The sequence below is a fragment of the Gorilla gorilla genome, chromosome 13, assembly GCF_029281585.2.
Source record: "Gorilla gorilla gorilla isolate KB3781 chromosome 13, NHGRI_mGorGor1-v2.1_pri, whole genome shotgun sequence".
Lineage (NCBI taxonomy): Eukaryota > Metazoa > Chordata > Mammalia > Primates > Hominidae > Gorilla > Gorilla gorilla.
Window position 1 is genome coordinate 85,745,283 of NC_073237.2, and position 26,087 is coordinate 85,771,369.

General features: G+C 41.6%; 2 protein-coding genes and 1 long non-coding RNA gene across 17 annotated transcripts in view; 2 read left to right on the forward strand and 1 right to left on the reverse strand.

Annotated features, from left to right (window-relative positions):
- Positions 1–6,334, reverse strand: part of LOC129524635 (uncharacterized) — a 38,849-nt gene extending 32,515 nt beyond the window's left edge. The window contains exons 1-2 of the long non-coding RNA XR_010130268.1: positions 6,265–6,334; positions 4,272–4,360 (exon numbers count right to left, since the gene is read on the reverse strand). This is a non-coding gene — a long non-coding RNA (uncharacterized lncRNA). The remainder of the gene's footprint in view (positions 1–4,271; positions 4,361–6,264) is intronic.
- Positions 4,371–12,115, forward strand: CKS2 (CDC28 protein kinase regulatory subunit 2). Its single transcript, XM_004048230.5, has 3 exons — positions 4,371–6,761; positions 10,585–10,712; positions 11,786–12,115. Exons 1-3 carry the CDS (start codon positions 6,703–6,705, stop codon positions 11,836–11,838), a joined length of 240 nt encoding a protein of 79 aa, XP_004048278.1. The 5' UTR covers positions 4,371–6,702; the 3' UTR covers positions 11,839–12,115.
- A 1,794-nt stretch (positions 12,116–13,909) lies between these two features.
- The window catches only part of SECISBP2 (SECIS binding protein 2), a 48,663-nt gene continuing 36,485 nt past the window's right edge, over positions 13,910–26,087 (forward strand). For 6 of the 15 annotated variants that reach the window (XR_010130266.1, XR_010130267.1, XR_002007339.4 and 3 more), the window contains exons 1-5: positions 13,950–14,523; positions 15,112–15,257; positions 20,867–21,116; positions 21,337–21,478; positions 24,102–24,328. Coding sequence is in view for 10 of the 15 variants with exons in the window: in XM_063696543.1 (XP_063552613.1) it covers positions 14,302–14,523; positions 15,112–15,257; positions 20,867–21,116; positions 21,337–21,478; positions 24,102–24,328 (987 nt within the window). In the remaining 5 variants the exon portion in view is untranslated. Of the gene's footprint in view, positions 14,524–15,111; positions 15,258–20,866; positions 21,117–21,336; positions 21,479–24,101; positions 24,329–26,087 lie in introns of all 15 variants that reach the window. The other 9 variants (XR_008668508.2, XM_019033387.4, XM_055350821.2 and 6 more) reach the window with 5 other exon arrangements.

Below are 26,087 nucleotides of genomic sequence, written 5' to 3' on the forward strand. Positions count from 1 at the left end.
AGTTCTCTTCTATGTGTCTTGCTGATGATTACATTCACAGGCAGCCTTTCAAGACAGGGAACATAGAAACTGACACATCTTTTAAAGACTAACCTCAGAAGTGGTGTAACATCACTTCAGCCACATTCCACTGGCCAAAGCAAGTCATAAGACCAGACCAAGGGTGAAGAAATAGACTCCGCTTATCTATGGAAAGAGTAGTCAAGTTGCTTTGCAAACGAGCATGCATACTAGGATAGGAAGTATTTGTGGCAGTAATTTCAGTTGTACCCCAAGGAGGCATGCAGTACTTGAAGCATCTAATTTTGCTACTGCAGATGGTAACAGAAACAAAGTGACTGTAGCCAATAGTTCTGATAATGGACTCCTAATCTCTTTCAACTTCTGAAATTTATCAGCAGCTGCAAAGATAAGTGCCTTAGCATGCACTAACTTCCCTCTTAGCCTCTCTCTACTAGCCACGTTAGTTTCTGAATTGGTAACGATAAACATTATTTACATCTATGCTTTTTTAGACAACAGTAAAACTTTGCTTTCTTCCTATATATTTTGCATTGTTGTAGTGAATTTATTTTTATTCTTTTATCCAATACATTCTAAACAGTAACCCATTTTCTTTTTGGATCCAGTAAGGCTTTTGAGATTGCCATTGTCAATCTATTCTTGCTGCTTTGTAGGTGATCTGCGATTTCTCCCTGGAAGCTTTTAAAATTTTCCTTTGTCTTTGATCTTCCTAAATTGCACTATAATCTTTCTGTGGTTATATATTTTTTATCTCTACTGTTCAGCACTCTATAAGCCCTTTCAATCTAAAGTATTTTATCTTTCTTTAAAACTAGGGAATTCACGGCCATTATTTGTACAAGTATTTCCTCCCTTCTGTTTATTTTTTCTCTCCCTTTGGGACTCTTCTTTAATGACAGTTGTCACCTCTACTTCTAGCCTCCATGTCTTTTTACTTCATATTTACCATCTCTTTATTCCTTCTTAATGCTTTCTGGGGCTGGTATTCAACATAATCTTCTAGTTCAATAATTAGCTCTTCATTTGTATCCACTGCGCATTCAGTTTACTTACTAAATTTTTTATTTCAGCTATTTAGTTTTCAATAATATTTCCATGTTACTTTTCCTTAAGACTGCAGTTACTAAGATCTTTTCAGCTCTTTTATATTTACAACTTATATTCATAGTTGTAAAAAAGTTTTGAATTAACTATAAAACTAAAAGGCTTTAAAGCATTTGATGAAATACAGTATCTATTTTTGATAAAAATTCAGCAAGCTAGGAATAAAAGAATTTTTAAAATGAGAAAGGGCATCTACAATTACAAAGCTGCAGCGAACATCACACTGTGATATTGTTTCTATTCTATTAGTCACATGCAGTTTATAGGTACAGAGGTCAGACGTCCAAAATAGGTCTGACTAGGCTAAAACTATGTCAGCAGGACTGAGTTCCCTCTGGAGACTCTAGGGAAGAAATCTGTTTCTTTCTTTTTCCCAGCTTTAAAAAGCCACCTGCAGCACTTGCCTCGTGGTCACATTACTCTGACTTCTGTTTTTATCCCAGCTCCTTTACAGACCCTCCTGTCTCCCTCCTCTAAGGCCCCCTGTGATAACATTTGACCACTCTGATAATCCAGGATAATCTCCCTATCTTAAAATCCTTAATTTAATCACATTTGTAAAGTCTCTTTTGCTGTGTAAGGTAACATTCACAGATACCAAAGATTAGGATATGAGCATTGCTATGGTTTGAATGTGTCCCCCAAATTTCACGTGTTGGAAACTTAATCCCCAAATTTGTATGTTTATGGTATTTGGAGGTGGGGCCTTTGGGAGGTAATTAAGATTAAAGTCATCAGGGTGGGGCTCCCATGACGGGACTGTGGCTTTATAAGAAGAGGAAGAGACACCTGAGCTGGCTGGCCCTTGCCCTCCCTCCATGGGATGCCCTCCACCATGTTATGATGCAGTAGAAGGCCTTCACCAGATGTTGCCCCTCTACCTTTGACTTCCCAGCCTCCAAAATGGTAAGAAATAAATTTCTTTTCTTTATAAATTACCCAGGCTGTGGTAGTCCTTTATACCAACATAAAATTGACTAAGACAGACATCTTTGGGGGCCATTTTTCTACCACATTCATCCTCCTACATTCACCTCCCACAACTTTCCTTTCCATGACTTTTACAATCTAAGCCAAACCTATTCAGCACTTTCTGTGTGTACCACACTTCCTCACACCTTTACAACTACCAATCCTTCCTTTGGAAAGGTGCTTGGCCCTCCTGGTTTTCTACCTGTGGAACTCTAAGAGACAGAACAGAATAGTGGGTAAGACGCCTAACTCTGGAGTCAGACAGCTTGGGCTCAAATATGAGTCTGCCACTTACTAGGGATTTTTGGTAAATGGTTTTGTTCTGTTTTAACCTAGATCTAAATGCCAGACTGTAACAAATACAAGAAATAGAAAACCAGGGAAACTGCACCACAAGGAAACAATTACACAGATCCAGAATGTGGAACGTTCCACAGGCAAAAATGACCTGGTTTGATGAACAGATGTTAAAAAAGGTGGCAGGGGTGTGTGTGGGGAGGGTGTCTATGTAGGTAGAGGTTGGGGGGTTGTTTAAAGAAGACTAAAAGAGACAATAACAAAATGTGGCCGGGTGCGGGGGCTCACGCCTGTAATCCCAGCACTTTGGGAGGCTGAGGCAGCTGGATCATCTGAGGCCGTGAGTTCAAGACCAGCCTGACCAATATGGAGAAACCCCATCTCTACTAAAAATACAAAATTAGCTGGGCATGGTGGAGGGCACCTGTAATCCCAGCTACTCGGGAAGCTAAGGCAGGAGAATTGCTTGAACACAGGAGGCAGAGGCTGCAGTGAGCAGAGATCACGCCATTGCACTCCAGCCTGGGCAACGAGAGTGAAACACCATCTCAAAAAAAAAAAAAAGAGTCAATAACAAAATGCAAGATGTAGGCCCAAGTTTGAAAGCAGGGTTAAACAAACTAACTATAAAAAGCTTTGGTGAGGCAGTCAGGGAAATGTGAGTCTAAAACAGCTATCAAAGAGTATTAAGGACGTCTAAGCGTAAGTATGACGTGGTTATGCATTTTTTTTTTAAATTTTCCTGAGATGCACACCATAAACACAGAGATACACTGAAAAGTTTTATTTAGGAATGAATTGACATATCTGAGATCTCTTCAGTAATATTCTAGAAAAAAAAGTTAGAGAGGAACAGATGAAACATGGTTGGCAAACGGTAATTGCTGAAGCTAAATGACTGGAACAAGTTGAGTATCCCTTACCCAAAACACTTGGGACCAGAAGTGTTTCAGGGTTTTTTGGAATCTGGAATATTGGCATTTTGTTCACCAGTTCAGTATCTCTAATAGGAAAATCTGAAATCTGAAGTGCTCCAATGAGCATATCCTTTGAGCTTGTGTCAGTGTTGTTCAACGTTTTGGACTTTTGGAGCATTTCAGATTTTCAGATTAAAGATGCACAACCTGTATGTGGGAGTTGATTCTATTAGTCCATGTGTTTGAACTTTTCACAATGCAGATGGTCCTTGACTTACAATGGTTCAACTTAAAATTTTTTTGACTAGTCAGGATGTAATCCCATTGTAAATTAAGGAGCATCTATACACTTATTTAAAAATATATCTCCCAGGAAGTTTTCTTCCCCCAGGTTCTGCCAGAAAGTACTTTCCTTGTCCATTTTCCTTAACAGTTTATTCACATTTTTGCCATCATAGTAATTATACCTAATTATTTGCTCTTATTACACTGTGCCTAAAATTTACTTCTTATTGTGTGCTTATGTGCAAGGAACTCTGCTATGTGCTAGGCACTGCGTGGTGAACAAGACAGACATGGCCTCTACACTAGCTTCACAGAGAGTTGTTTTTTTTTTTTTGAGACGGAGTCTCGCTCTGTCGCCCAGGCTGGAGTGCAGTGGCACAGTCTTGGCTCACTAACAGAGAGTATTTTATAGCGCAGATAGGGAGACAACCACCACCTAAGCAAACATGCAATTGCGACAGTGGGAGGGAAGCCCACTGGAGTCGGTGGCAAGGGCATAATGGGGAAATTGAAGAACTTTCTGTAGAGAAGTTGATTAAGGAAGGCCTTTCAGAAGATGAAATCCTTAATCTGAGACCTGAAGGATTCTATCATGTATGAACGAATGTTTGTGTCTGCTCCTAGCCACCAAATCATGTGTGGAAATCCCAGGTCGGGTGCTGTGGCTCATACCTGTAATTCTGTTACAGGAAAGGGGTCCAATCCAGATTCCAAGGGAGAATTCTTGGATCTCGTGCAAGAAAGAATTCAGGATGAGTCCACTGTGCAAAATGAAAGTAAGTTTATTAAGAAAGTAAAGGAATAAAAGGATGGCTACTCCATAGACAGAACAGCCGAGGGCTGCTGGTTGCCCATTTTTATAGTTATTTTTTGCTTATATGCTAAACGAGGGGTGTATTATTCATGCCTCCCCTTTTTAGACCATGTAGGGTAACTTCCTGATGTTGCCATGGCATTTCTAAACTGTCATGGCACTGGTGGGAGTGTAACAGTGATGACCAAAGTCACTCTCTTCGCCATTTCGGTTTTGGTGGGTTTTGGCTGGCTCCTTTACTGCAACCTGTTTCATCAGCAAGGTCTTTATGACCTGTATCTTGTGCTGACCTCCCATTTCATCCTGTGACTTAGAATGCCTTAACTGTCTGGGAATGCAGCCCAGTAGGTTTTAGGCTCATCTTACCCAGCTCCTGTTAAAGATGAAGATGCTCTGGTTCACTTGCCTCTGACAATCCCAGCACTTTGCGAGGCCAAGGCGGGCAGATCACTTGAGGTCAGGAGTTCGAGACCAGCCTGGCCAAAATGATGAAAACCCGTTTCTACTAAAAATACAAAAACTAGCTGGGCCTGTAATCCCAGCTGCTCTGGAGGCTGAGGCAGAATGGCTTGAACCTGGGAGGGGGAGGTCGCAGTGAGCCGAGATCACACCACTGCACTCCAGCCTGAGCAGCAGAGTGAGACTGTCTCCAAAAAAAAAAAGGGGGGGGGAATTCCAAACACCTTCTTCCCCCAAGAAGTGATTGTATTAGGAAGTTAGGAGATGGGGCCTTTGGGAGGTAATCAAGATTAGATGGTCATGAGGGTGGGGCCCTCACCATGGAGATTATAAATGTCCTTAGCCGGCCTGTCTCACTTGTTCAGAAACCGGAAAAGTCCATGGTCTGCAGTGTGGAAAAGGGCACCCGGACCTCTCACTTCCAGCCTCTAGTCTGGAGACTTTGTCTAAGGCACCCCGTCTGCATTACTTAGTCACAGCCACCCTGAACCCACTAGCCTGTACTGCGCTGGAGCATTTCGCATAAAATGAAATTAATATAAAAATGACACGTGCTCGTTGTGGAAAAAATACCAAACAGATCACTTTTAATTCTGTCATCTAAAAATAACCACCAGTTACACTTATAAATTTCTTCCAGTAACTTTTTTATATGAACATGTTTTTAAACTTGGGTCAATATTAAAAGACCAGAAGTCGTTAAACATCATTTTAAATCCCCTTATCCAGGAATTAGCATTGTTATTCTTGGCCGCTGCAGAATCTTATTTTATTCTCTCAAGCTTTCCATGGCTTGGGTCTGCCCTGGTTTTGAACATTAGGTTAGGCTCCAGAAAGCATCCTGGGTCTCTGGCCCATTTGTTTATTTCTTTGTGGAGACGGGGTCTGGCTCTGTTGCTCAGGCCTGTCTGGAACTCCTGGGCTCAAGCGACACTCCACCTCGGCCTCCCGAGTGGCTGGGACCACTGGCGCCCGCCGCCACCGCGCCGGCTCCGGGCCTCTCTCTACGCGTGGCTCCGCAGGCTGCATTCTCCACACAGTCGTCTAGGGGGTCGCCAGGAGCCCCGCGACGGGCCAGGCCGGAAGCTCAGCAAGTGCACGAGGCGGCGGAACGGCCGGCTGCGCAGGGCAGCCCGGGACACAGCCACGCCGCGGCCGCCCGGCGCTCCCCCCACCCAGCCTACCACGAAGCCGCCCTCCCCCTCACACCGCAGAACCTTTCTGCCTTGTACTACTTTTCAAAGTGGACCTAGGCTCCTGGCTCGAGCCTGACGGGATACAAGGGGTCACGAGGAGCGCCATCACCGTGCAAGGTCGACAGCTTCCGCTCAAAGCCCTGTGGCCCACGCTTCCGGCCTCGGCCGACTACGTCATCACCAAACCCCGTGATACCTCACTCCACCTTCAGGTCCTCCGTCCCAACGGTTCCGTGTCCTGGAACTTTCCACGTTCCTGCGCACGCGCTCTGCGGCCCTTAACGTCCCGACTTCGCCCTCCTCTGGCCACGCCCCTGCCCGTTAAGGGCCCTGCCACCCCCGTGACGTACCTATCTTCCCTCGGGCAACCTCGCAACAGATCTCTGATTGGCTGACCCGGGAAGCGGACTTTGCGAGGCGGCGGCGACGATAGGCTGGCGGCCGGCCGATTTCCGCAGAAGGTGATTGGTCGGCGCTGCTGTCCAATCGGCGGCGGGCTGTCGGATTCAAATCCGGATCGTTGGGACTGCGGTCGTTAGTCTCCGGCGAGTTGTTGCCTTGGCTGGACGTGGTTTTGTCTGCTGCGCCCGCTCTTCGCGCTCTCTCGTTTCGTTTTCTGCAGCGCGCCAGCAGGATGGCCCACAAGCAGATCTACTACTCGGACAAGTACTTCGACGAACACTACGAGTACCGGTGGGCGCCTTTCTCAGACCCCGAGCCGGCTCCCTCAGCCGGGGCCCCCGCGGGCGGGGTGACCCAGGCATAGAAGGGTCGGGGGTGGGGGCCGGGGCCTTGGGGGGCGGAGCCCGGGGCCGGAGGGCGAGGGCCGGGGTTTGGGGTCGCGGCCACCTGGCGCCCCGCGCAGTCGGCCATAGTTGGGTTCCTGGCCGCGGCGGGCCGGTTGGGCCTTTGTTCGGTGTGCGCGGAGGGTGAGGGAAGAGTGCCCACCGGGCCGCATTTAGTACCTGGGTAGGAACCGGCGCAACTTGGGGGTCATGGGGTCCTCGGCAACGCGGAGTGACTATCCCGTCACTTTTTTCTCGGCCGTGGCCGAAGTAATTAGGCCGTTCAGTAGTTGGTTTCAGTTCCAGTTCTTTGAACCAGTCCAGGAAAACCCACCTGGTGCCGTCCTTTTTCCTTTAGCAACCGTGACACACACTTTCCCTGTCGCTGACGGGGTGATGCAGCTTTTACTAGTTTGTGGTTTAGAATGGTCAAATGGTCATTTTCATCTGTTAACACAGAGGAACACTTTTCTTTTTCTTGTTTTTGAAGTGAGTGGTATAAGAATAAACTTTGGGGGCGACCCCCCGAAAAATGAGCTTGATGGGGATTCGAAAATGTTTACTGGGTATGGTGATTTGGGCCATTATAGGTTAGCCGCAGTCATACAATTGAGGGTATTATTAAAGGAGTTTCATTTTAAGGCCGATTAAGAACTTGAGTGGACTTTGGGCATTATTTTCTGCTAGTATACACTGGACAAATTTTGGGCTTTGAGAAACTTTTGCGTTTGAGTCCTGAAGCACCGTACTAGAACATGGTGGCTGTAATCGATCAGTAAAATTAGACAAATTTTAAATGTCCCTGTCCCCTTCCCCCCAATTAAAGTAGATTGGGGGAAAGCGAGTAGAGACATTTAAAATTTGTTGTCCTTACTGTATGCGGGACACTTCATTTAGGGCGTGGCTTCAGAAAACAGTCAACCCCTTTTTCTTACTAGGTAGCGACTAGAACGCTGCGTTCTGGGATACTACCAAGATTTAGGGGAGATAAAGCCCATGCCATCGTTGGCCAAATTGTGACCTTGTTTTCTGTCTGCTGCCTTTGTAGGTTAGATTTCTCCGAATGCTATTTAAGGAAGAAAGAACAAAACAGTGGGTGGTTTCTCTTTTTCTCCCCCTCCCTAGTAGCATGGAAGTCTGTTTTCACATGAGGACTACTGAATATTTCTATGGGTAGTAATAATTGCACCCTTTTGTATTCCTAGCTAGAAAAATAACATGTTTTTCTGGCTGTAGGTAAATTTCAAGTAGATTGTGTTAACCTTATAGTAATAACAAACTATACTCGTGTAATATGCTGGCAGTGTTCAATTATGCGATGTTAATCAAGAGCCCTATTGAGGATATCCAATAATGAACACAATGTAAACCGTAATAATCTTACTAAAACCTAGAAAATTATTCTGAAACACATCTGGTGCCAAGTGTTTAGGATAAGGATTTAAGGGTCGGTACAAGTTTCTTTTAGGGTATAATATTGAAAATAAATGAAGCTATTTCTCAGATTTCTTTCTGATGGCAGTAGGTCGATTTTTTAGTTCTAATATACTCAAATGATTTGTGTGTGGTAATGTATAGAAGAAAGTTTACATATCTGAAGTGATTTAGTGATTGATTTTAATCCAATAAAAATTAGAGCTGGTATTAATTGGCCAAGCCACTAACCTTTATGAAACAGGATAGTAATTTCCACACATAATTTTAAAGGGGAAACTAGTGATAATATAGCACTAAGGCATGAGTCTAGGGTGGTTTGTATTAATATGTAATGGTGCAGCATGCAATGTAAATTTCAAAGGCTAGTATTTATTTTTCCCAGTGTGCAGTTATCTGTATCTTTCTTTGATTTTTCTTAGTTACAAACTTAATTTCCTAGTCCTTTTACGTGAGGGTCTTAATGTTTGTAAGGGCATAACATTGGGTGCCCCTACCCCCACATTATGGAAGTCTGTTTTCACAAGAGAAAAACTGTTAATTTTTCTGGGCAGCCTTACAAATTAGTAATACTTGCACTATTTTGCATTTCAACTGAAATAAACGTTAGATTTTGGAAATAATTTTCCTTACATGTAGTTAGTTTGAAATCTCTGTGTGGCAAAATACAGGTAGAATCCTCATATGGGGTTGATGCTACTTAAACATTTTTCGTTTATAAAGAAACCCTGATGGAGGAGAGCCTGTTTCCGTGTTTATGGAGAAGGGTGGTAACTTCTATCTAAATAACTTGTTGGTAGATTTATGTACTCTGTAAGTTTGATAGAAAAGGTACAAAAGCACTACATTTCTCTTTGAGAATAATCAACAAGATAGAACGTAGAAATAAGATAACAGATTATTTGAAGTTAGATGTTAAAGCAGCATTTCAAGAATGTGGGTGATGACTGGTAAGAATTACAAAGAATCACTATATAGTTCACTGGAATTGATGAAAACTCTACAAATTATGGTAGTAAGCTATGACTTGGTGGCCTTAAGGCAATCTAGCAACACAGTAGAATTTTTCTGAGGCTCACTTTGCCCTGCAAATAAATTGGTACTTAACCACAGACTAAAATTTAAGTTGATGACAGCTGGGTGCTTATAGCGGGTTAGGGATTCAGTTTACTGTGTCTCAGAAAGTGACCAGATTGCACCTCATTCATCCCCAGCCAGCTGACTCACAGACAGTTATCTTATACTGGTTAAAAATTTGGGTTGGTGGTTATGGATGGTTCAGTATAAAACTGTTGGTACTACTGGAGGTGGTAAACATGGAGTTGAGAATTGTGACTTTCATAAAGTCCTTTTTATGGTAATTGAGTAAAAATTCTTAATTTGGGGAAAGAGATTTGTTTGGCAAATCTTTGATAGAATGCTTTGGGATACTGTTAATGATACAGATTTGTTTTTGAGAATCTCGTAAGGCTATAATTGTACATATTGATGGTTTAACTTTGAAGGTTATTCCATGCTTCCTAAGAAACTGAACAATGTAAGTTTTGGATATAGGTCAGTAAATTAACTGGAAAACGGTGAGGTTGCACACAATGTGTATGTACAGTTAGTGGTTTTCTGTTTTTAATTTTGAACAAAGTACTTGAAGTATAAATCAACTTCTGGAGCATACAAGGACTAGTAGCTACTACAAAGCTAGTGTTGAGTAAGAGGAAACCCAAATTAACTGTAACTTAGACTTTTTCGTTACATAAAAGTCTAATAATTTGGGGCAGGGATAACAGCTTTACAGTCAGGGACTAGGCTGGGTCCTTACCTCTTGTTGTTTTACCGTTCTCAATTTACAGTTGCTTCTATGGTCCTAGATTCCCGCTCTGGCTCCCTGATCATATTAATGTGCATTCAACAAGAAGGAGAAAAAGAGTTCAGCATGTTCTTTCCCTTTGAGAACACTTTTCATAATAAGTTACACATTTTCTTATATCTTGTTGGCTTATGATTTGGAGGCTGGTAACCATATGTTCAACTTATATTTTGGGGTTCTCTTCCTGAAGAAAATTAAGGCAACTGGTAAGCATTCTGTGATAAGAGAAAAAGATTAATCCTACGGAAAATGCTTTCTGCTTTTGGATTGTGCACTCTTAGCTCCCTAATTTGAACATAGGCCATCATATAAGAATTAAAGGTAGTAGATTGCAGTTCTCAATATTAAAGCAACAGAGTTCCTTAAGGTACATGTATAAAGCGACAGTTGTAGAAAAGGCACTGGACTAACACTTGGCTGTATCTTGTAACAGGCATGTTATGTTACCCAGAGAACTTTCCAAACAAGTACCTAAAACTCATCTGATGTCTGAAGAGGAGTGGAGGAGACTTGGGGTCCAGCAGAGTCTAGGCTGGGTTCATTACATGATTCATGAGCCAGGTAAGCTATGCTATGTTATAGTAAAGCAGTAATTGTTGAAATATTGGTGGTTATGGTTGTCAAAATTTTAAAAATATCATTGACATCAAATGATATCTGAAAGTAACTCTTCTGATAAGTTTTTTTTTTTTTAATGACTAATTTCTTGACTCTGGAGAGAGTTCCAATTTTATGGTAAATAAAATACCACAGGAGTGAAAGTAACACATTATTCTACTTGGAAAATAATGTAAGAAGTAAAAAAAAAAAAAAAAAAAGTATTTTAAAATCTGTATCATTGTTAACAGTATCCCAAAGCATTTTATCATAAGTATATCCTGACAAGTGTTCTTATCTATGTGTGGAAATTGATTTAATTTAAAGTGATTCTTCAGCCCTCTGAAAGGATATGTACCACATGAAGTTTAAATGAGGTAATAGCATATGAACTCAACTGTGCTTATGGGTACCTTATGCTATTATGTGGTATTAACCAAAAGTTTTTTAGGTATTAAATAGTAAACTCTACTAAAACTTTGTGAGTTTTCTAGACTAAAACAGTGTGGGTTAAATTCTATATTTGGATTATCCGCAAATCTAACAGCATTTATAATGCTTTGAACAAAATTTGAAGACATACTATAGAAGCTGAAGTAGGTGGAATTAAAACTATCTTCTACTCTGCTGTTAAAAGAAAAGCATTGCATCGAAAACTCTAAAAGGACTCATCACTTTCTTGGGTTTGAGATACGTAATCCTATTAGAATTCAGTCCAGATAATACAAAAGCAACTGAAGAACTTAAGTGTAGATTTCTGTGCCCCACCTATTGAAACAATCTATGGGGATGAGCATTAGTATGAGATCCTGTAGGTGATTTGAAGGAGGTGTTTTTCCCTATAAAGAGGTAATCTTTTTACTTTTAATCTATTTACTGTAGACAGTAACTGTGAAAAAAAATTCATTTTGGATACCTCAAACCAGTTAATAGTAGACTTAGTTTATTTTATTCTGGCTTAGTTGAGAATGCTTTTGAATTTCTGTTGAGTATATGAAAATCATATTAAAATGATTCTAAACATTTTCTTTCCACAGAACCACATATTCTTCTCTTTAGACGACCTCTTCCAAAAGATCAACAAAAATGAAGTTTATCTGGGGATCGTCAAATCTTTTTCAAATTTAATGTATATGTGTATATAAGGTAGTATTCAGTGAATACTTGAGAAATGTACAAATCTTTCATCCATACCTGTGCATGAGCTGTATTCTTCACAGCAACAGAGCTCAGTTAAATGCAACTGCAAGTAGGTTACTGTAAGATGTTTAGATAAAAGTTCTTCCAGTCAGTTTTTCTCTTAAGTGCCTGTTTGAGTTTACTGAAACAGTTTACTTTTGTTCAATAAAGTTTGTATGTTGCATTTATCACTGTTTCAAGTTTTTGAGATATATTTTCTTACAGTTAATTTGTGACTATTGAAATTTGTGACTATTGAAATTGATTTCAGTGTTATAGTTTTAGCTCTGAGGAAGTTAACTTACCTTAAAGATGATGTTAAATGAGTTTTAAAATAGCGTGGTATGATCTGGATACCATTTAATTCACTTAATGAAGAAATTAATTACCAGGGATATGTTTAAACTAAAGCCAAAGTAGATTTTACCTCTTGAATTCGTGGAGAATTGTCTAGAACAGGAAAGCCCAAATTAATACCATCTGGGCTACTTCACTGTCTGGCCACTGGTGGTCTTGGGAGAAACCTCTTAACTTTTTTATCCTCTTCTACATTTCCAAAGTAGGGATAATGTTTCCTATAAAGTATCACCACATTTTTAAAAGTTCAAAAACACTGTAAAACACCTTTGCCTTTTTAGCTGCTAGGAAAGTGTTTTGGAGTTATTCTAATTAATTGCTATGCTATAGAAACATCTTAAATGAGCAGCCAGCATACATCAGGTCCATTGGTTAAGAAAGGGTGTCTTTACACATGAGGGCAATATATTTTGAAGGTTGTGATTAGCAGCATCCTAAAATCTATTGCCACTACCATAGGATGTGTCCAGGGTAACCAACAGAAACATGACAAAATCAAGTAAACTTCATTACACTTCCGGGTAGACCCAATAGTGCTGAAAGGAAGGCGACAGCTACCCCTAAACTTCCAGCATAAATTCCTGCCAGACCAGACCCTAAGGATCACTTCTGCTAGAGGCTGTGTAGTGAACTGAGACCCACCAGGACAGAAATCTGAAAAAACTGGAGCTGCACCTGCCTTACTTGCTTGAAATACTTCGTATTCAATGGTAGAGTTAACGTCTGTGCAAGGGACAGAGGAAACCTACAGTTTGCCTCAACCTAATCCCCATTCCTCAAATGGCCTATTTTGCTGACATTTTCTGTTCCTTAAATCCACTTGCGCTTTCCTCCAAGCCTTTGAGTGAGAGGAAAGTTCCTTCTCCATCTATTGAAATCCACTCTGCATTCTTCCCTGTACTTTTGGTCAACCTCCTATCCCTGCCGCACCTTATACATTTCTCACAGTAACGAATTTGCTCTGTGTAGAACTTTTTTTTTCTCGTGAAAATTATACTATTCCTTTTTTTTTTCTCGTGAAAATTATACTATTCCATCTCTTGACCATATCTTAGCACTTTTTTTAATTTTCGAAAGAAACCGAGCGATTTTTAAATTATTTTCTGTGGCTACTTCCAAACTTAAGGTTTCTGGAAATTTAGGATACCATCAAGAGTCTTGTAGGCTTTCCAGGTTTGTAGGACCTACAGGGTATGCAATTCCTGTTAAGTCACCAATCTTGGGGAAATTTTAGGGAAATGCAGTGGCGGGGGTGAGAGTAATCTCGGCCTCCTCAGTTTACTTATTAGTAAATCTCCTTTCTCCTCTTCAGGTGACTGCTCAAAGGTCACCCTCAGCGAGAGGCCTTTCCAGACTACCCCATCCCGTCCTAACGCTAGACTCGTGAGGCCCAGGGAACAAAAGTAAATCACGGCCTAACTCTTGTTTACAGTCGCTACTGCCTTGGTGGAGACTATCTCCGATATCCCAGCACTAAAAGGCAGATCCGAGACTCCCGTAAGCTACGGTGAGTCCCCAGCCCAGAGGACTCCTGGGGGTCCGCATTTCCCGCAAGCTCCCCTCTGCCTCCACGTGCTGCCCGCGCAGGTCCAGTGCCGCCGCCGCGTACTTCCGGCCGGAAGAAAGGGCGGGCTCTGTCGCTTTGCTGTGACGCACTTCCTGGCGTCGCCTGCGGGGGCAGAAACGCTTTGTCCGGCAAGCCGACGGCCGGCTGCTGGCGTCCGTGACGCGGCCTCCTCCGCGCCTCGCGCCATGGCGTCGGAGGGGCCGCGGGAGCCCGAAAGCGAGGTAAGGGCCGACGGGGGCTCTCTCGGCAGCCTCAGTCCGTCCGCCTGCCTCGCACTGGGGCCTCGGCCGTGCGGTGACGGGGCTGGTCCAGCGGGCGTGGGTCGGATGCTGGTGACGGCACGGGAGCGCCCTACCGGGTGGCCGCGATCTTCGCGCCCCGCCTCGGGTCCGCCTTGGGGTGGCGGTCAGCGGCTACAGACCCCGCCCACAGCACCGCGTCTGTGGTGCGATGTCACCCAGCGCAGTGACTGCGGCCCAGCCCCGCGCTCCCCGCAGTCGGGGCGGGGGGACTCTGGCGAGCTTCCCGCGCTCTTGGGAACGGATAGATTGTTTTAAAGGATCCTGCGTTTTTCTGAACGTCATTCTCCGCTCTACGTACTCAGCATTACCGCTAGATGGAGCCCTGGCGATCGCGTGCATCATTTTTAGACCCATAAAATTCTCGGTGAAAGTAAATCTCTTACTACGTAACTAAAAACTAAAGAAAGAAATCTTATTGAATTGAAATTTCAAAGGCTCGTGGTGATAATATTTTCTAGCAAAGCAAGGTTTGGTATTTCAATAAAGCAAGACTTAGTGGTTCATGAGTAAAATGCATATGCTTTTGTGCAACTTTTTCAAGAAAATGTAATGGAAATAAACGTCTGCAGTGTGTTTTGGGTGCTGTAAACAAACAGTCCACGTGTATTTGACTGTAGTAGTTGTACTGTGTGCAGTTCTATTATTTCTAAGTGAATCTGTGGTAAAAACACCCTTATTCCAAGATCTTAACTATATAATCTGTGTTAAATTTTATTTCCACTTGAATTCGTTGTCCTTATTTTTCACTTTTAATGTTTGAACTACTGCCTTTTCTAACAAAAAAAAGCATTGGGGAGAAATCGTTAGCAAGCAGGTTCTTGTCTTTACGAAGCAGGAGTTTTTAAACAACATCGGGAACATTTCTGGGGCTATTAGGAACACCTCTTGGGTCTTTTTGTTTGTTTATATTTGCTTGATCTCTGAATGTTTGTGGCCAAAACCTCATATTTTTCCTCAGGGCATCAAGTTATCAGCAGATGTCAAACCATTTGTCCCCAGATTTGCCGGGCTCAATGTGGCATGGTTAGAGTCCTCAGAAGCATGTGTCTTCCCCAGCTCTGCAGCCACATACTATCCTTTTGTTCAGGAACCACCAGTGACAGAGTATGTATCTTTCTAAAGTCTTACCTAGGGGCTTACATTTTGGATTTAATGGTGATTAGACTTTCAAATACTCGGCAGTTACTGCACTAAAGTTCTGCAGATGATGAGAGAATGCTCTTCAAGAAGAGTCTGAGCCAGTAGCACAGCTTAACTGTATCCTGCGCCAAAAACAGAAGCTTTAACTCCCCTTTTTTTCCTTCATACTCATTGTTATTTTCGGCAAAGAAATAGTAGAGACTGCATTGCATTTGTTAATAAGAAATGCAGTTTCAGGCCAGGCGCTGTGGCTCACACCTGTAATCCCAGCACTTTGGGAGGCTGAGGCGGGTGGATCACCTGAGGTCAGGAGTTCAAGACCAGTCTAACCAACATGGTGAAACCCCGTCTCCACAAAAATACAAAAATTAATCAGGTATGGTGGCGGACACCTGTAATCCCAGATATTCGGGAGACTGGGGCAGGAGAATCCTTTGAACCTGGGAGGCAGAGGTTGCAGTGGGCCGAGATAGCACCACTACACTCAAGCCTGGCTGACAGAGTGAGACTCTGTCTCAAAAAAAAAAAAAAAATCCCGTTTCAAGGTTCGTTTGTTCATATGGTTTAAAAATATATCATATATCTAATGGGAGATGAAATGTGGAGGGAAGGGCAAAGAAAGGACCAAATAAACGTACTCCTCCTTTTTAAGGTTAACATTTTAAAATCTTGTTGAGGGAAGGGGAGGGGACTAGCAACCATAGCTGCCTCTGTGTGGATAATTTTTTGGAAATTGTTCACTTTCGCTTTCCACCATTTTACTTTATATCTGTTATGTGGAGATGAATTTTACACATTTCAGGCTTAAGTTCTTCTAAATTTGAGTTGAAAGAAGGCTTACATTTTTCCTTACATTTTCTTTTTCGTTCTCAGGATTCATTCTCTAGGTTTACAAAATGGCTTCCTCTCGCAGCTGAATTTAGATAAAAAAAGTATTAATCTTTCACATAATTGTGTAGATTTATTTGTAGATCTGTTTTTAAGATTTGCATCAGGTGTAGTTCTAATCTAAGAATCCTAATGCTTTTTTCTTCTTTGATATGATTCTAACTTGTTTCCTTTTATTTGTGCCTGCATGATGTAATTGAAAATAGTTTGTACTGTATATAAATTCTAGAATTATATTTGCAAGAATGAGAATTGTAATGAATAAGAAAATGATTGAGTTGTCTTTTGTGTTTAGGAAATACTGAAAGTTGTATTTTTTTGACGAAAGTTGAAACACTACCTTTATGTGCTGGAATTTGGTCTTTGGTAGGAATACCCTATTTTTCCACTGTATTTCATCCACTGTAAAGGGGAGTTTGGCATGGGTCTCACTTGAGATGTTCCCTACCTTGAGTGTCTCACATAACAAAATACAAAAATATATCTCAGTGACAACTCAAAGCCGTCTGCTAGGTGGTATTTAGTTACTCAAAATAGTGGTGGAAAACATTCACATGGCTAAAGGAACATTTTGGCAGTAACATGAGTGGAGACTAATCAGAGACTCAAGAATGGGCAGTGCTGAATTTAAAAATTAGTTTTCTTGGCCGGGTGTGGTGGCTCATGCCTGTAATCCCAGCACTTTGGGAGGCCAAGGCGGGTGGATCACGAGGTCAGGAGTTCAAGACGAGCCTGACCAACATGGTGAAACCCCATCTCTACTACAGAAATACAAAAATTAGCCAGGTGTGGTGGCAGGTGCCTGTAATCCCAGTTACTCGGGAGGCTGAGGTAGAGAATTGCTTGAACCCAGGAGGTGGAGGTTTCAGTGAGCCGAGACTGCGCCACTGCACTTCAGCCTGGGCGACAGAACAAGACTCTCTCAAAAAAAAAAAAAAATAGTTTTCTTAACTCTTCTTTTTTAGCTTTGGTTTATGACCAAGGAAAAGTATTCACGCCTGGCAAGAAAACAAGGATAAGGAAGGCATTAAGTTGAAGAGGAAGAGTTAGAAAGGAAAAGAGCCTTTAAAGTGGGGATGAAATAATGAGACTTCACATGTTGAGAATTGATTATCTGAGCAATTCTAATATAGATTAAAAATTGCATTGCTGTAGTCAGATTACATGTAAATGGAGATCTCTTGCTGCTGTGACAAAAGGAGTAGAAGTTTCTGAAACAACTATTTCCTCTTTCTTACTTGTTCAACTACATAGCATCCTAAGTCAACTTTGTATGTCCCCTTCCCTCATCTTTCCTTAAAGAAGGTATAGTAACCTTTTACAGAATCTGTCCTCCTCCAGTACCTTTCACAGTGCACTCAAAGATGCTCATTTATTCATTTGGAATTAATTATTGAAAGTCTTCCATAGTTTTGAAGTGATGGAGATGAAAATGAACATACCAGACTCTTCCATATTTATGTTATAGGACAAGACAAAGAAATTAGAAGTAGTCTGATAGATAACATTTGCCATGTTTGGAAAATACTGATTATTTACTGATGTAATGAACAAATTTGCCTATGCAAACAATATAAGTTTCTTCCAAGTAATGTCCATTGTCATGTTACATCCTTTGTGAAAAGTCCTGTGCAACCTGTGTATGAGGATGTGTGCCTTTTGTTTGGGTATTATTGTATACTTCCACTTCTTTCATAGTTACTACAATCCATGAGGTGGCAGGCAGATGTAATGTTATTTTTGCACATGGGAAACTGAAGCTAGAAATTTTTGTTCATGCTAATTCAAATAGGTAGCACCAGAACCAGAATTAACGTGCTGTTCTCCAAAATTGCTACTGCTATTGACAAGAGGTAGTTGAGCACTTTCACCATCTGTCAATATACTGTGAAAATTTTAGTACCAATTGATGCTTTTGAGTTAAAGCAGATCAGCTATAAGAAGAACTAGTGGTATACAACATTGTACAGCTGAGCACGTGGCTCGGTGGGTGGAGGAGAAACTGCATCCCCTTTGGGTCGTTGCCTGACTGAAGGGACCATGTGCATGATATGTTTGGGAGATAGTAGAGGAATAAAGTGATAATTTTGGGGGGAAGCTGTCAGTAGATTGGAAGCCTGCATAGTACAGCTGAAAAGTTTTAGGTTTGCTGGGTAGGCAATAGGGAACTTTTGGTAGTGTCTTAAATGGGGTCATTGTAATCACTCCTAAATTTTGGAAAGATTTTTAAAGAAGAGGGGCTTGAAGGCTTTGACCAGGTTCTAGGCACTGGAAATAGTAAAGAAACTACATGAGAGAACTGTTGAAATAAAAAAGAGCCCCATGATTGTCCGTACAGGTTTTGGTGGGAAAGATGTTACAAAAATATTCGGTTGACTACATGGAAATAATTGTAGGATCATACATGAGAACAGAAGTTGTAAATGGGGCTGTTTTGGGGAATGGATGTTAAATTTGGGATTTATACATGCTGAATTGGGAAAAAGTGAAATAGTAAGTGGAAATGACCTGAAAGTTGGAGATGGAGGCCTGGACTAGGGAAGGTGCTGGATTGTTTATATTTATGTCAAGTCCTAAGCAGAAAGATAAGAGGTTCTGACCCAGAGTGTGTCAGATGGGTGAGATAAGGAGGGTGTAGAGGAGACTGCACTAGGGAAAGACAGAGATAGAGCCTTGGAGGGCAGGTGAGAGCCAGGCGAGCAAAGTCCAGGCCAGGGAGCTTTTCAAGTCATGTGATGGTCGAGCCAGACCCAACGGGTGCCTGGAGGGAGAAGCAAGAAGGAGGTCCTGGGAGACCTGGAAGCCGTTGGTGGGAAAGGGGCAAAGGGAAGTGGAGCCAGGAGACCAGCAGGTATTGCACAAGTACTCAGACAGTTTGATTTTAGTATGGATGGGGTAGCTTAGGACAGTGAATGAGAAACAGGTGTGTTACTGTGGGTTTAGGGTCATCTGGGCCACTCCTGGCATCTGGAATTTCCCAGACATGCCATTTGAAGCCACGCCAGATGCTGTGAGTTACTGCTTTGATGTTTTGTATTTTGTGTTGTTTTCTGCATGTAATTGTGTTTGCACTGGATGGAAATGGAAAATACCAACTTTCCAGAGGAGGAAGGACCAGTGAGGGGACAGAAACCCAAATGACTTATCCAGAATAGAAAACTGGATTGTGATTGAGCTAGGACCCCAACCAAGGTCTCCTGACTCCTGGATGAAAATTTCCTGGATGACAGCAGCCGTCAAAACCAATGGAACCTGTCCCTGCTTTCCTTTTTAGCTACATTTCATTTGTCTGTTCATTTATCTATTTATTGGACTTGGGACAGTCTTTTTCACATTTTTTTTTTCTGTCAACTCATCTTCTTTTATGAAGAACACATTATCCACCTTCAGTGACACTTGCCCCCCACTAGCTTTTCTCAACTACAAACAAAATACGGCACAGAATTCACAGGAACATGTAGGCAGTGGGATGAAGCTTTGAGCCTCTTTTCTACAAAGAGCTAGTCCTCAGTGCTGTATGTTTGGAGTAGTGCTAGGCCAGTTGTTTTGTTGGACAGACAAAGGTCAGTAAAAAGGGGTTTATTTGATTTTTAATTAGGAATATTTCATGTTAAAGTTACTTACCTGTAAGTAAAATATCTTAGAAAATCTAAGTTAACATATCATGAAATAGTACACAGTGAGATGAGGTAATATATGATTAAGTACTGGATAGAAGTGAAAGCAGTAAACGTTATTATAGGTAGAGCCTGTAGTCTCCCTTTCTTATTCAGTGTAGTCTCTTACTTGCAGCGCATTAGAAATATGATTTCTAGTAAGCGGTGCTTATGCTCATATCTCCTGACAGCGTAGCAGTTTGAAGGTCTTAAAGGGTGTGTCATGACTAGGTTTGGATTTTTCTGCCTTTCAGTGTACTAGTACATTTTGGAATAGCTCCGGAAATTAACAGAAACACTTGCTGGAAGGAGGAGGTTACTATTTGTATTTTAAATCAGTTGCTTAGCATTTTGTCATTGGATCAGCTTTCATGGGGAAAAGGTTGAAACCTGTAGCCTTGTATCAAATTGGCAAAAAAAGAAAAATTAGTGTTAAATTATATTTTGGTTTAGTCTAGCAGCTTGGGATAAATTGAGGCAATAGCAACCTTCAAAGCTGGTGTCCATCTGTTAGTAAAGTGTGTAGTTAACATCCACGGTGCCATGCAGTGTCTGCTTTGTGCTCTGGCCCTGTTAGTCAGCAAAGCGCAGGATGTCATGGTGGGCTTGGAGCAGGGAAGTGCTGGAGAAAACCATTTGCAGGAGCCCTGGTGGAGGCATTGCAGGCTGTTGGGTCTCCCCCCAGCAGAGAGAATGGTCTTTAGGGGCATTTTGGCCAGGGTTGCTGGGAGAGGCTTTCCCAAATACTTGGTAGCAGTTGGGTGAAAAGCTGCTGGAGCATCTTCTGGCTCTGTTGATGTTTCTTACGGACTTCCAGCTCATTAGTGAAAAAATAGAGTCAACATCTTTCTTTGCAGGGTGAGAAAGAAACACTCAGAGATTTTATTTGGCTTTTAATTAGGGATTATTTCAATGCTAGAGTGAATGGTCTCAGAAATATTAAATGTTCAATTTGAATTAGTTTATTACAGAAAAGCTTCTTGGTTTGCAGTATGAAATCTGCAACTAAAGTTTACACTTTTTACTTAGGCAGAAAATATATACTGAAGACATGGCCTTTGGAGCTTCAACTTTTCCACCTCAGTATTTATCTTCTGAGATAACTCTTCATCCATATGCCTATTCTCCTTATACCCTTGACTCCACACAGAATGTTTACTCAGTGCCTGGCTCCCAGTATCTTTATAACCAACCCAGTTGTTACCAAGGTTTTCAAACAGTGAAGCATCGAAATGAGAACACGTGCCCTCTCCCACAAGAAATGAAAGCTCTGTTTAAGGTGAGTAGTGATGTTGTTTTGTTGTGTCCTTTAGTTGGTTGCTTTAATGTTTAAAATGTAAAGAAATGGTAAATTTGTACATCATATTTAAGTATCATGTATTTTTTTGTATTTAACCTTTTAAAAAATGATTGAATTGTGAATACTTAATATTTTGCTGCTTTAAACCTTTTTTATAGTGGTGGTTTTATTTCATGTTGCTTTTTAATCTTTCCTGCAGAAGAAAACCTATGATGAGAAAAAAACGTATGATCAGCAAAAGTTTGACAGTGAAAGGGCTGATGGAACTATATCATCTGAGATAAAATCAGCTAGAGGTTCACATCATTTGTCCATTTACGCTGAGAATAGTTTGAAATCAGGTAAAAATAACCAACAATGTAGTATAATGCGAGCCTACTCCTTGTGCCCCAGAAACATTCCTGCTATGTATACAGCTGTTTCTATGGGCTTGTTCATTGTGACTACTCCAAGAAATGAGACCTGGGTCTGACACAGCTTAGGGCGTCAGACTTCCTGAGCAATTCTAGAGGTATTTCTTCCCAGGGATGGGATTATTATTTGGTACCTGTTGCATTGTGGGATCTTAAGTGCCTATAATTTGTATTATTTGGTATATACATTTTTCTCTTTTCATTGACTTCACTCATAAACCATCTGGTACAAGGGACGTTTATTAACTGTAGTAACTCTGGTCTTATAATTAAATGAGGGGCTTCATGTAGCTGCAGCCTGCCTTATCCATTGCATTTCAGGAGAAAGATGGGGAAGAGGTTATGCGTTTTATGCTACCTGCTTCCTTCTAGTTTATTCCAGCAAATTGAAAGATGGAAAGTTTACTAGCACAGGAAATTCATTAGAGTCCCTTTAAATTTGCAATACTATAAAATGTCTAAAAAGAATAATTAACCCAGCTGCACAATCAGGTTAAGGTAACTATTTCATCAGCCTTAGAATTATAGTCATGCCTCACTTACTGATGGGGACACATTCTGAGAAATGTGCCCTTAGGTGATTTCGTCATTGTGGGAATATTTAGAGTGTACTTACACAGACCTAGATGGTATAGCCAACCACCTAGCTAGGCTATATGATATAGCCTATTGTTCCTAGGTTATAAACCTTTAGACCATATTATTGTACTGAATATTGTAGGCAGTTGTAACATAGTGGTAAGTATTTGTGTATCAAAATATAGAAAAGGTACAGCGGTGGCTCACGCCTGTAATCCCAGCACTTTGGGAGTCCGAGACAGGCAGATCACGAGGTCAGGAGATCAAGATCATCCTGGCTAACACGGTGAAACCCCGTCTCGACTAAAAATACAAAAAATTAGCCTGGCGTGGTGGCGGGCACCTGTAGTTCCAGCTACTCGGGAGGCTGAGGCAGGAGAATGGCATGAACCCGGGAGGCGGAGCTTGCAGTGAGCCGAGATCAAGCGTCCCTGCGCTCCAGCCTGGGAGACAGAGCGAGACTCCGTCTCCAAAAAAAAAAAAAAAGATACAAAATGTTTTACCCGTATAGGGCACTTACCATGAATGGAGCTGGCAGAACTGGAAGTTGCTCTGGGTGATTCGGTGACTGAGTGGTGGGTGAATGTGAAGGCCTAGGGTGTTACTGTACACTGTTGTAGACGTTCTAAACATTGTACACTTAGGCTACATGAAATTTATAAAAGTATTTTTTTCAATAATTAACCTTAGCTTACTGTAACTTTTTTACTTTATACATTTTTAATTTTTCTAACTTTCTGACTCTTGTAATAACACTTACCTTTTGTAATAAAACACAAACATGCAGAAAAACCAAAAATACTTGGCTTGGACAAAAATATTTTCTTTCTTTACATCCTTACTCTATAAGCTTTTTTCTATTAATTTCTTTTTTTAACTTTCTACACTTTTTAATTAAAAACGAAGACACAACCACACACATTAGCCTAGGCCTGTACAGGATCAGAATCATCTGTATCACTGTCTTCCACCTCCACATATTGTCCCACTGGAAGGTCTTCAGGGACAGTAACATGCGTGGAGCTGTCATCTCCTGTGATAACAATGCCTTATTCTGGAATCCCTCCTGAGGGACCTGCCTGAAGCTGCTTTATACTTAAGTTTTTCTTTTGTCGTTTTGTGTGGTTTTTTTTTTTTTTTGAGACAGAGTCTCACTGTGTTACACAGGCTGGAGTGCAGTGGCACTATGTTGGCTCACTGCAACCTCTGCCTCCCAAGTTCAAGCAATTCTTGTGCCTCAGCCTCCCAAGTAGCTAGGGGGCATGCGCCCCCACACCCAGCTAATTTTTGTATTTTCAATAGAGTTGGGGTTTTACCATGTTGGCCAGGCTGGTCTGGAACTCGTGGCTGCATCTGCCTGCCTCAGCCTCCCGAAGTGCTGGGATTAAGGCGTGAGCCACCTTGCCCTGGCCAAATTTTTCTTCTGTAAGTAGAGGGAGTATATACTCCAAAGATAAAAAGTATAATACATAAACAAGTGACATAGTTGTTTATTGTCATTACCGAGTATTATGTACTGTACATCATCGCATATACTATACTTTTATATGCCTATTAGCTCAGTAGGTTTGTTTACACCAGCATCATCACAAACGTGAGTAATCGCACCATGACATTACCAGTAGACAATAGGAATTTTTCAGCTTCATTACAATCTTATGGGGCTGTTGTATACGTAATCCCTTGTTGATCAGACCATCATATGTGGCGCGTGACTATACATACTCCTAAAATGTACAGTGCATTTTGGTTTTTCTGCATGATGGCCCAACCAGAGTGATTGATACTTATGGTCATTTAAACTTTATACTTTTACAAAGGAAGGTGAACAACACTGGTAAGAGTTACGGTGTTTTGACAACAACCTGTTGCATCAATAGCAATAGTCTTTGTACTCTGCAATTTTTGCTTGCGTACTGGTCATCAAACAGTAACTAAATTTTTACTCTTACTTTTAATTTTGTAATTACAGTTGGTTACCATAAGCGAACAGACAGGAAATCCAGAATCATTGCAAAAAATGTATCTACCTCCAAACCTGAGTTTGAATTTACCAAACTGGACTTTCCTGAACTGCAAGGTGCAGAGAACAGTATGTCAGAGATACAGAAGCAACCCAAGTGGGGACCTGTCCACTCTGTCTCTACCGACATTTCTCTTCTAAGAGAAGTAGTAAAACCAGCTGCAGTGTTATCAAAGGTGAGGTGAGGGTTTCTCTCTCTCTTTTTCTTTTTCCTTTGTACACTTTAAATTGTCTCATTTCAAACATTACACATTAAATCTTGCTGTGGGCTTTAATGTCCATGGAGCTGGGGAGGATGTATTGGGGGAAGCCTTTCATTGTGCACTTAGATGACCTTCTTTGTTTGAACAGTTTATAATGAGGCTGTAACATCTAGTGCAGCTATTGTTTTATTTGTGTGTTTTGTTTTGTTTTGTTTTTGAAACGGAGTCTCGCTCTGTCACCAGGCTGCAGTGCAGTGGCACGATCTCAGCTCACTGCAACCTCCGCCTCCCGGGTTCAAGCAATTCTCCTGCCTCAGCCTCGAGTAGCTGGGACTACGGGCGCACGCTGCCATGCCGGCTAATTTTTTTTTGTATTTTAGTAGAGACGGGATTTCACCATGTTGCCCAGGCTGGTCTTGAACTCCTGAGCTAAGGCAATCCGCCCGCCTGGGCCTCCCAAAGTGCTAGGATTACAGGCGTGAGCCACCCACACCACTGTGCCCGGCTGTAGCTACTGTTTTAAAAGAATCACCTAGTATACCTTTTTTTTTGTGGGGAGGGAGTCTCACTGTGTTGCCCAGGCTGAAGTGCAGTGGCGCGATCTTGGCTTCTTGGCTCACTACAATTCCCGCCTTCCGGGTTCAAGCAGTTGTCCTGCCTCAGCCTGCGGAGTAGCTGGGACTACAGGTACATGCCACCATATCTGGCTAATTTTTTTGTATTTTTAGTAGAGATGGGGTTTCACCATATTGGTCTGGCTGGTCTCCAACTCCTGACCTCAGGTGATCCACCTGCCTCGGCCTCCCAAAGTGCTGGGATTACAGGCTTGAGCCACCGTGCCCAATCTAGTATACTCCTTTTTATATGGTAGCTGAAAGGTATTGTGGTGCCGCAGAAGGAAAAGGTTGTAACACAGTCTAGCCGCTTTGACAGCCCATTTTCAACACGCTACTTCTAACATGCTGATAGCACTTTTTCCAATATAGAAAAAAAAGACTTTTATAAAAATTGAAATACATTAAGTCCTCACATAATGTTGTCAATAGGTTCTTGGAAACTGCAACTTTAAATGAAAGGCTGTATAGTAGGTCCTCCATTAACATTTTCTTCACCATCATTTCATTATGATGTTGATGAAAAAAGGAATTGGTTTTGTTTTATGTTGTTTTGTTTAAAGTCACAGTTTCCAAGAACCTGTCCATGGTACTGAGGACTTAACTGTAGTAATATTTAAACTGCATAGTGTAACTTTTGAATTTTCTAGGCTTTTATTACATCTTTGTCTTGTTAATGATGCAGCAAATTCAGGAAAACTTATTACAGCAGGTAATTCACTTTGTTCAACATTTGATCTCAGAGTTTTAGTCCACCAAGTTGAGGCATTTCTCTCAAATGGATTGATTTGAGACTTCCAGGAAGAAATAGTGTCTGGTTAGTAGTTCCTAAAATGGCTTCTGATGAATTTCCGCTAAAGGAGCAGTGGAGTACATGCCAGTACGAAGGCAAGTAGAAAGAAGAAAGATAAAGAAAACAGGCCTCACCCATTCGCTTTACCTCTTGAATTGAGAAAGGATTTGTTTCCTGCCCTTGGACTTCTGTTAGGTGCCTGGACACTAAGGCCTGAAGGCTCAGTGACAGTTGCTGGTAATGTGCAGAAGATAGGCCATTGTGTAGCAGTTTGCATGCAGGACCCTCATGCAGTTGTACCCTCACACTGTTGTAGCATGGTGCT